Source organism: Sinocyclocheilus anshuiensis, unplaced genomic scaffold, assembly GCF_001515605.1.
Source record: "Sinocyclocheilus anshuiensis isolate Anshui unplaced genomic scaffold, SAMN03320099.WGS_v1.1 scaffold1287, whole genome shotgun sequence".
Lineage (NCBI taxonomy): Eukaryota > Metazoa > Chordata > Actinopteri > Cypriniformes > Cyprinidae > Sinocyclocheilus > Sinocyclocheilus anshuiensis.
The window spans coordinates 441,614-452,970 of record NW_015539958.1 but is presented as its reverse complement, the minus strand read 5'-3'; the positions used below and the strand labels follow the sequence as shown (position 1 = coordinate 452,970).

The 11,357-nt window shown below is 35.0% G+C and overlaps 1 protein-coding gene across 1 annotated transcript in view; it reads left to right on the top strand.

Moving 5' to 3' along the window:
- The window catches only part of LOC107687007 (zinc finger protein 385D-like), an 88,790-nt gene that overhangs the window by 72,589 nt on the left and 4,844 nt on the right, over positions 1-11,357 (top strand). Inside the window, exons 5-6 of the mRNA XM_016484146.1 lie at positions 2,165-2,387; positions 10,314-10,607. Coding sequence (XP_016339632.1) covers positions 2,165-2,387; positions 10,314-10,607 — 517 coding nt within the window. The remainder of the gene's footprint in view (positions 1-2,164; positions 2,388-10,313; positions 10,608-11,357) is intronic.

Below are 11,357 nucleotides of genomic sequence, written 5' to 3'. Positions count from 1 at the left end.
AATTACGTAATCGTTCAAAGCGGCAATTAATCGTTCAAAGTCCACTTATGTTATTCTGCACGCTTGTGTCCACTTATGTTATCTTAAGGGTTTTTCCATTGTTTTAGTTTTAGTATAACATTATAATACCATTCATATTTTTACTTTTTTTATAATTTAAAGAAGAAACCAATCCGATGTATATTTGACATTTGAGGCTTAATACTACAGAAAAGCACTAAAAGTTTTTCAGTTAGAGTGTTTTCAGCTTGTTTATTTTCATATAAAAATATGGCATGCAGTTGCATCAAACAATGGTATAAACATCATTCAATGTAAATTGTGATAATCGTAATTAATAATCGCAATTACAATTTAAAGGGAATAATCGACAATTATGATTTTTGTCATAATCGTGCAGCCCTAACACACATAGTTATGTGTAAGTGTGTGTGAGCAGGAGTGTGTATAAATAACCTTCCTCCTCATCTGTTCAGAGCAGACAGTGTTGTCCCCTCCGTCCCCAGATGAGGGTCATCTGCTAAGTACTTAAGAGGATTTGAGCGGGTTGATTACTCCCTCTGGGCCCACAGACTCATTTCTGCTCTGATATTAGCCCAAGATTTGCTTGATGAACTGGGTGTTAGCTTTGATTTGCAAGTCAAAAAACGTTAACCAACTGCCATTCCATTTGCAATTTAAAATGTTAGTCCTATGCTTTTTAAACAGTGTTAGTGTCATTTTCAAATCAGTTTCAGTTTTTAAAATTACTTCGGTATGCAATAAAGGATTCACAGCTCAGCATGTCAACAGCTCATGTTCACTTTAATTACATGCTGAATTATTACTGTACATTTCTGCAGAAATCTGGATTATGGCTCTAGATGATTGCTAGAGCCTAGAAACATTTATGTTTTTGGATTGAAGGGGTGTTGTACTGTTAGTCAACATATGTGTGTGTCTTTGAATACATCACAATGCCAATCACTATCTCTCACACTCACACACTACATTTATCAACAGTGTGTTTCAATTGACAACTGCAATTGTAATTCGGGCCCTCCACTGGGCATTTACTCTTATCACCCTAATGCAGACTAAGACGAATCAGACTGTGTTTTGCGTGCGTGCGTGCGTGCGTGTGTGTATGTGTGTGTGTGTGTGTGTGCGTGTGTGCGCGTGCGTAGACACTTTTTATATATGCACGTTTTTGTTTTTGTCCATATGCGTATCTGTTATCATGCAAACTATGAGTCAAGCATTTTGACCCATATTCTAATTAGTATATATTTTCCAGGTTTAAGAATAATAGTTAAGATACCAAAACTATGAAATAACACAAATTGCAGTGGGAATAATGTAATGACCAAAAGATAGTTAAAGGGTTAGCTCACCCAAACATGAAAATTCTGTCATTAATTACTTGCCCTCATGTCATTCCAAACCTGTAAGACCTTAGTTCATCTTCAGAAAGGTAGTAAGGACATCCTTAAAATAGTCCATGTGACATCAGTGGTTCAACCATAATTTTATGAAGCTACGAGAATACTTTTTGTGTGCAAAGAAAACAAAAATAATGACTTTTTCGACAATTTCTTCTCTTCCGGGTCAGACTTTGATGAAGAAATTGTTGAATGAAGTCGTTATTTTTTATTTATTTGCGTGTCAGTTGCATTGCTGTCTATGCAGGGTCAGAAAGCTCTCGGATTTCATAAAAAATATCTTAATTTGTGTTCAGAAGATGAACAAAGGTCTTACAGGTTTGAAACGACATGAGGGGGAGTAATTAATGACAGAATTTTCATTTTGGGGTGAACTAACCCTTTAACAAAAATCAAAAATATCTTATTTCTTTTAGCCTCAATAACAATTCTGCACACCTTGGACTTCTCTTCAACTTTGTGAGGTGCATCCTTGGAGGTTTTTAAGATTTCATGTATGCTGGGTACATGAATGTATGATTTCATGTATTAAGTACTGGTATTTAATATTTATTAAATATATGAATAAATTTTAGTGTTGTTAGGACATTGAAATGTATGGAAAAGAACAGGATCATGCTAAACATCAATTCAGTAAATCTCATGACTGGTAGTTTGAATGTCTGCATGTTTCTGTAAATGTGAGAAGCTTCGTTAAGGTTTTGCATTCCTTTCACTGTGTCTTTCTATCTGTATTTCTCTAGAATCAGGCTGAGGCTCATTATAAAGGCCATAAACATGCTCGTAAGCTGAAGGCATTAGAGGCTCAGAAGAACAAACAGCAGAGACGACAACTCGACAATTCGCATCACAACCGAGACAGAGAGAAGGACCGAGACAGGGACAGGGAGAGAGACAGCAGCAGAGTGAAAACGAGCGCTCTGGATCCACTTCCTGCCCTGCTGGATGACACCGCCATGGAGGAAAGTAAGTGAACTCACAGACGATTCGCTGCGTGAGTGGGCGTTTTTGTTACTGCTTGAAACATGCCCTGATGTGATTACAATTTGTTACAGGCAACATAAAGCACATTTGCAACATATTTAAAGGGGGGGTACAATGCTGTTTCATGCATTCAGAGTTGTTTACACTGTTAAAGAGTTGGATTCTCATGCTAAGCATGGACAAAGTTTCAAAAAATAATTTGGACGTATGACAGAGTATTTCTGTGCCAAAAATCTTACCCAGCGTTATGTAGACAGTGGATACAGTTTGTTTTTCCGGGGCAGCAGGAGTTTCACAAGTGTGTTTGTTGACGAACGTTTTATAAACAAGGCCCAGTTCGACGCTGGATTTGCACATCGTTTGATACTGAAAGATGGAGCGGTCCCAGCTATAAAAGATCCCGGTCATGATTCAGAACTCTCACTCTTTAGCTCCGCCCACGGCGCGCCTCCAGGATCTCGGCTTTCTAGGTTCTCAAGATTAACATGAGATTGGGTGAAACTGTGTGTGTTATGCCCCCTTTAACTTCTGTAATCTGACATCTCAGAGTGTGTCAAGAATGTTCAGCTCATTGTAACATGGGACAATGATAGACTGAAGTCTGCGCATTATGCAAATTTTATAATGGCTATGAGCATGCAGGCATAATTTATATATATATATATATATATATATATATATATATATCTCACCAAGGTTGCATTTATTTGATTAAAAATACAGTAAAACGGTAGTATTGTGAAATATTATCACAATTTAAAAAAAAAAAGATAATTATATTTTAAAAAATCTAATTACAAATTTGTAAAATTAATTTGTTCCTGTGATGGTAAAGATGCAGCCATTACTCCAGTCTTCAGTGTCACATGATCCTTCAGAAATCATTCTAATATGATGATTTGGTGTTCGATTATTAATAATGGTTCTTCTTCTTATTTTTTTTATTTTTGTGGAAATCATAATACATTTTTTCAGAATTCCTTGATGAATGGAAAGTTAAAAAGAACAGCATTTATTTGATATAGAAATCTGGGTAACACTTTAGTTTTGGGACCAAGTTGCTTATTAACATGCACATTTATTTGCATATTGGCTGTTTATTAGTACTCATAAAGCACTTATTCTGCATGCCCATGTTTTAGATCTCTTAATCCTACCCAATACCTAAACTTAACAACTACCTTACTAACTATTAATAAGTTTATTGGGGCAAAAGTCATTTGGTAATAGTTAATAGTGATAATTGGTCCCCAAACTAAAGAGTGACCGAAATCTTTTGTAACATTACACATTAAACATTAATTATTTTACTGTCACTTTTGATCTGTTTAATATGCCCATGCTAAATAAATGTCTTAATTTTTTTTATTTTATTTATTTTTTTTTTTATCATACTTACCCCAAACTTTTGAATGGTTGTGTATTATGCTTTCCCCAAACATTATAAGCAGCAAAAACTGTTTGCAACATTGATCATAATTAGAAATGTTTCTTGAGCAGCAAATCAGCATATTAGAATGATTTCTGACGGATCATGTGACACTGAAGACTGGAGTAATGAAGCTGAATATTCAGCTTTGATCACAGGAATAAATTACATTTTAAAATATATTAAAACAAAAAGACAGTTATTTGAAATTGTAATAATATTTCACAATATTTTTTACTGTTTTTACTTCTTATTGTAAATTACTCTACTGTTTAACAATCTTTAAAAAAGCAACTTGATAACATTAAATGCAAAGAGAGAAAATCTGGGCCAGATAGACAAGTGTTAGTTTGTGACTCCCTCAAGAATGTCTGGAGAAAACAAAGACAACTTTTTATTTTAATATGCATTTTGGATGAATCATGCATTTAGCTTGTCTGTAGTTCCTTCGCTGCTGTGAATATCCTCCAGTCCTGCTCTTCATGATCTGTCCTGTATATTAAGGGGATTTCATTTCTGACTGAAGGACTTGACTTTCCTCTTGTTACGGGGAAGTACTGTGACACAGAGAGCAGAACAACAAGCCGACAGAGCGCTTTGAGCCATCCCTCTCCAATAATCTCTACCTTTTCATCCCTTTTAAACTCTTTATTTTTTCTCCTCTGCCCAACCTCTATAGAATATGATTTGAAAGGCAGCCCGAATATGGGCCCAAGGGATACGATAAAGGAAAAAAAGGAGGGAGTCAGAAACTTCACATCCTTCTGCTACAAGACCTTGAGAATGAAAGAAAAAACAAGCGAAAAAGAGAGGGAGCAAATTAAAAGTGGGTGGATAGGGCAAAAAGATAGAAAGCAAGAACAGCAAGCTCATCAAATCACATTTTAATATTCGGCCCCATTCATGGCAACACAACGGTGAGAGGGAGCGTACAATCAGAAGGGAAAAAAAGGAGAGATTAGATAAGAGAGAACAGAGAGAGCTGGAGAGAGTTTAAAAGAGCTACAGAGATGGAGAATGAGAAGATTAGCTATTGCAATTTTGTCTCAAAGCCTTTGTGTTTGGATTAGCTCTCATGCACATGCCAATGCATTCTTCATACTAACTATTTGCAAAAATACATATTTTCAAAATGAACTTACTGGTGGCTTGCCAGAACGTCTAATCGGTCTTATAAGGAAGATATTTGAGTTCACCTGACCCCAGTCTGAGCAGTTTTTAGGGTGTATTTATTTAAGTCACATTGTTGTGTTGAAAAACTGCTAGTAGCATTGCTGGAACTTTTTTTTTTTTTTTTTAAGTTGGACTAGTGTTAACTTGACACTGCGTCAAATGCATCTGGAGGGACCGTGTTAGCATGCTAGTTAACCCTTTGATTTCATATGTATTGCATTTGACTTTCATATGGCTTTCTAAGGCTTCTACATCATTAACAGTACTTTTTTCTTTTTGTATATAATTTACTATATATCTTCTGCCCCCTGGTGGATTAGCTATGCTCTTGAGGAATTAGAAGAACTTTCAAATGTGAAATCTTTGCTTATTTTGATAAAGTAACAGCAAGAATAACTTAAATATTGGCAATAATGATTCATAATGAATATTTACTGGATTTAAGCAACAATATTTCATACATTATAAAAAAGGTGTCAATCCAACGATACCACTTAAGGTAGGTCTATATTTATTTCAGTCATTATTGTAGTGCATTTCATGATTATGTGCCCCATCAAATGATTATATATTTTATGTATATGCGTGTGTATGTATATATGTATTTTGTTATATATATTTGACAACATTATTTAAACATTTGTAATGTATATAAAAAAGATAATGTTTTGTAGCAAACGATATATGATAATATTTTACTAAGATGTATTTAGATTGAAAACGTACATTTATTTGTATCTTTCTATGTGATTTTTATTTTATTTAACATTTTGTAACAAACATTTCAACAAAAATATTTACATTTATTTATTTATACATTTGTTATATATATTGTACATATTTACTGTATATATTTAACATTTAATTTAAATTTATACATTTATAAAAAATTAGGGATGCACCGATACCACTTTTTCCAGTACTCGCCCGATACCGATACTTTTATTTTTGGTACTTGCCGATACCGAGTACCAATACCGATATTTTTATTGCATTTGTACATTTTTTAAATATTGGGTACAGAAACCAAAAGGGTATGTATAATGTTAGTTGGTTAACTTCATTTATCAAATAGATACAGTCAAACCAAAATTTATTCTTTTATTTCTCACATTATCACAGTTTATTCGTTATAGTTTAGAAAATGGTAATAAAATATGACAAGAATTTTGAGTTAAACAGAGTCAGAACAAATTCATCTTGATAATGTTAGATAATTTTGATAGAAAGGTATGTAATAGATTACAATCAACCGAAAATTATTCAGACAGCTGTTAGTATGACAGTATTTACACAACTATGAATACTTAGTCGGGCAACCCTTAGCCTCAATGACAGCCTGTAGTCTCCTGGGCATGCTGTAAACCAGCTTCATGCAAACTTGAACTTCAATGTTTTTTCCCAGACTCGATCTGAATAATTTTTGGACTCAAATTTGTATCAGTTTTACTGGTAGTCCACTGTATCGGTGCATCCCTATAAAAAATATATTACAGTACATAGTACTGTATTATATACTTTGTGTGTGTGTGTGTGTGTGTGTGTGTGTGTGTGTGTGCGTGTGTGTTGAATTTTTTATTAAGAAAAAATTTAAACTAGTCATCAACATCACTTGACTAGTGACCCATCCCTGCTTCAACATACGTGCATTCAGTGCATCAATCAGTTACAATGTGGTATTTTGGTCACTGATGGGTTAACACTCTCATTTAACAGATAACACACTCACACAGGGGAACCCAGTGTCGTCTCACACATGTTCACGCACACAAGAGCTAATCACTCAGTGGATTTTGAAATGCTCTTATGCTAATGCACACACACACAGACACACAAATTGAGCTGATTGCCTGATGAAATTAGCACTGTTCTGTCATTAAGCTCACAGCTGCAGGGGCCAATCACAACTCTACAAGCATGTCAGCTGTTATTAACAGCCATAAGACGCTGGAAATGGAAAGGAAGGATGGGAGGGGGGTTCTAGAAATTTCTAGAGTAAGGGGTCCATTTTATAACAGCTATTGAAACACTTTGAATGCTCTTGCTGTCAGATGTCACTGATCGTTTTCATCATGAGCTTGCTGATGTAGTATGAACAAGTGCAGTATTTTACATTTGCTGATATATATATATATATATATATATATTTTTTACAAAGAGAGAGTTAAATATAGTCATCATGCTCTATCCTGTTCTCTTCGCTATCCGTCACTCCATTCTTCCACATCCGTCCCCGCATGTTTCACATTGCTTGTCTTTGCGAAGAGTGAGCTGTCCAAAACAGAAAGATTTAAAAAAAGAGTATATATTAGTCTTTAAAGATCGGTTGTACAAGCTTGCTGCAAGACACATACACACTCCACAGGGAGATGGGCACCGAGTGTTACCCAAGGCAATTCTCTCCATTTCATTAACTTTCACACATTTTTCAGGTGTGAAGGCAAACATCCCACCCACACACACACACAGTCACACACAACCTTCCTTTTCCATTTCCTGTTCTATTTTCCTTAAACTCTTCCTCTATACCCCCTCAGGAACCCCATTTTAGGGGAACTGGTATAACCTAAATCTCAGTGAGGCACAGAAGGGTCAGTCTATCTGATTCCCCAGAGGGGGGAATTCAGCAGATCTGTGCAGATATCAAAAACGGCCACATGGGTCGCTCCTCACAAACATGTTCACTAAATAAACACTTTCACATGTTTAAATCCTGTGTTACTCAGCAAAAGCACTCCTACAGTGATTGTAAAAGTCATTTCGGCACTCTCTAATGGGTTACTAATTTACAAACACCTATTACATGCCACTTAGGAGGGAGTCCTGCTAGGAGAGGTGTTGATTTTATGACAAAGCTTTTACACAGACTTAATTAGCATCTGGAATGACTATAGTGCATATGCTGAAGACATTGATAATTTGTTATTAATTGTCATTTTGTAGTGTTGTTCTTGACTGGTTTTGCTTCAGTATCCCGTATTTAACATTCAACATCAAGTTTTCATAAAAAGTATACCTAAATATACATTCATTTATTATTATTATTATTATTATCACACACAACTTTTTGAAAAACGTTTAATATAATTTTAGTGTTTGGCTTTTAAATGTCTTTTGAATTTCAATGGTTTATGCTATCGGCAGCCAATAATTCACAACACAAAACACACTGTTGTCACCACAAACCATGTTTTTCCTCATTTCAGCCTGTATTTAATGTAGTCTGGGTTGTATTTTCTTTTGCCTTGTTCATGTTTTTGAAGAAGGAAAGCATTTCAGCCTGTCCATGTTGTCCTTTGTCTAACTGGCTATTTGCATTTATACATTTGGTAGATGCTTTTATCCAAAGCACTTCACATTGCTTTCAGGATTTAAATTTTTTTCAGTTAATGCATTCCTGGACATTCCATGCCAGAACATATGATGAATTTTCACTGTTTTAAGTTTTTAAGACAATTTGTAAAGAGGACAGTTTGTGTGAATGTGAAATGTGAGTGTGATTCATAGATTAAACAGAACCATATTTAAAGCTGAATAACATCCTGTGAGGCCAAAGGTGAACAGCCATCAATGGTTCTTCAAATGTGGGTCGAAATTGAGCCAAAATTCCATCTTTAGGTTTCTATTAAACAGTTTTATGTTTGTTTAGATGATCATAAACATGGTATTGATGGTTTTGTGTGCTCAGAGAAATTTTGAGAGCACCTCATTTGATTTTTCACTGCCCAGGCTGCTGTGGCCCTTATCTTCTTTTTTAACAAATACAAGGACACAGCACTTGAGTTTCAAAGGTGGACTTAAATAAATGGTCTGAAGTTCAACACATGAGCACTAGTCTGTAAAAGCACAGCCTTAATACTGTCCCAGGTGAAAAAGACATAGTATTAAATGTATTAAAAATATACTTGAAATTCAAGTAGTATGTTTATAATACATTTGTATTCCCAACATGCTTATTTGAAGTGCAATAAAAATATTGTTTTGTTTTTCACCAAAGTATATATGCTGCTGTCCTTTTTTAGTGTACTTTATGAATATTTGTAATGTACACAACAATATATAATACATTAAAGTTTTCTAGATATCAAAGTGTGTACGTGTGTGTATATACTGAAAAAAGCAGCTTTATAATGTACTAGTAGTGTAATGCTAATGCATTTCCAATGAGCTGAAATACAATTGAAATGTACTTGAAGTACATTAAAACGATGCTTCAAATATACTCTAACTGTAGTTCATGAAGTATTAAAAGGACATTTTAAATGTATTTTAAGAAATAAACTTAATTTGCACTAAATATACTTAAAGTGGTTCCATTTTAACACAATTTCAATATATTAAATATATTACAAATAGATTAAAATCCAACTTAAACATATCTTGAAATACACTTAATATACTTAAAGTTGTTTCAAAATAATACATTTAATATGCACTTAGTATAGTATAATTTAAATATAGTAAGTATGTCTGAAAAAGCACAATTTAAATATATTTCCTTTTCACCTGGGGTTGCATGACCGAAAACAGTCAGTCTGAAAGTGTCTGTATTTGTGTTTGTGTTCCTGTGTGCTGCACATTTCTGCCAATTTGGATACTAGCCCACAGCTAAATTACAGCTAACAGACTTTCAGATGTTTGAGCGGAATATTTTTATGCTGAATACTGGTGCTCTACTGCTGGATTTCCGCCTTCACTTACTGATTGTTATACTGTTTTTCAGCTAACAAGTAAAATAAGACATACACACAAGTAGTTTACAGATATCTTCCAGATGGTCTATTGTTCTTTGTGTCTGCCTTTTTGTGACATATTTCAAATCATGGCGGTCTAAAATACCTGGAAAGAGCTATTGGTTAGTATTCCCGTTCATTTCAATGGTAGTCACTCGGTTGCTCTGGATCCCCCTGAAGTAACTGATTTGAAATCTGCTGTTCTGAAACTTGTCAGGACATTTTTCATGTTGATTCATGATTCGCAGGCTTTTTAAAGGGATTAAAGGCATAGTTCTCCCAAAAATTATGTACACTATGATGTACACTATTTTCCATGTCACCTAAAACCATATGACCAAAATTTATTTCACTATCCATTGAAAAATATTCAAATCTTGGTCCATTAGAGGTCATGATAAAGTTTTGATGTATTGAAGTAACAAAGGTTTGAAATGACATGAGTGAGAGTAACTATGCTTTGAATAAAAACTCAAACACTTAAACTCAAATATCCAGAAACACATAGTTTTGTATAATTGATGTGAAGGAGAACAGCAGTCTGACTCACTCACTTTTTCTCTCTCTCTTTAGCTGCTGTCTGTGACTCAGATCCTGTCGTGAGTGTGGATGATGCTCACTCTAGTTCGGTGGTCCTGACACCTATATCAGAGGTCTCGTCTGCAGATCTGTCTGTCTCCTCCCCTCACTTCCAGAACCCGGACGGTCTGCTGGAACCCACCGCCAGCAAGACAGCTGCTCAGCAGGACAACTCTACAGGGGACACACCGGCAGAGAAGGACCCCAAAAAGACCAAACAACATCTGCATTGCCCCATCTGCAAAGTCACAGTCAACTCCACCACTCAGATGGATGCTCACAATAGTGGTGCATATGTCTTTCTTTCTTTATTGATTTCTCTATTTATTTATTTATTTATTTACTCTACCATTCAAAGGTCTGAGTTCAGTAAGATTTTTTTTTTAATGAAATTAATCAAAAGTGTCATGACATAATAATGTTACAAAAGATTTATATTTCAAGTAATTGCTGTCCTTTTAAATTCATCAAAGAATCCTGAAAAATATATTACTGTTTCCAAAAATATTAAGTAGCACAACTGTTTTCAACATTGATAATAATAAGAAATGCTGAGCAGAAAATTAAAGGGGTCATATGATGCGATTTCAATTTTTCCTTTCTCTTTGAAGTGTTACAAGCTCTTGGTGCATAAAGAAGATCTGTAAAGTTGCAAAGACTAAAGTCTCAAATCCAAAGAGATATTCTTTATAAAAGTTCAGAGTCAGCCACACCTACCTAAAACGGCTCGTTCTAACACGCCCCCACATATCTACCTCACTATGTGGGAAGATTTGCATAACGCCGCCCAAATGTTCACGCAAAGAAAGAAGGCGTAACTTTTAGTCTCACTGTAGTATTGTTGCCGCGCGTAAAAAGACCGTATAAGTCATTATAATCAGTAATTATGTCCCCACTGGATGCAACAAATGCCTAGTTTGTAATGGGTTTTATGTTTATGTCTCGTCGCTCCTGCCGGGACACGGCATCACAGTATGTGAGGGGCGTAACATTTCCGTCACACGCTTGAGGTATTCGGCCAATCACAACGCACTAGAT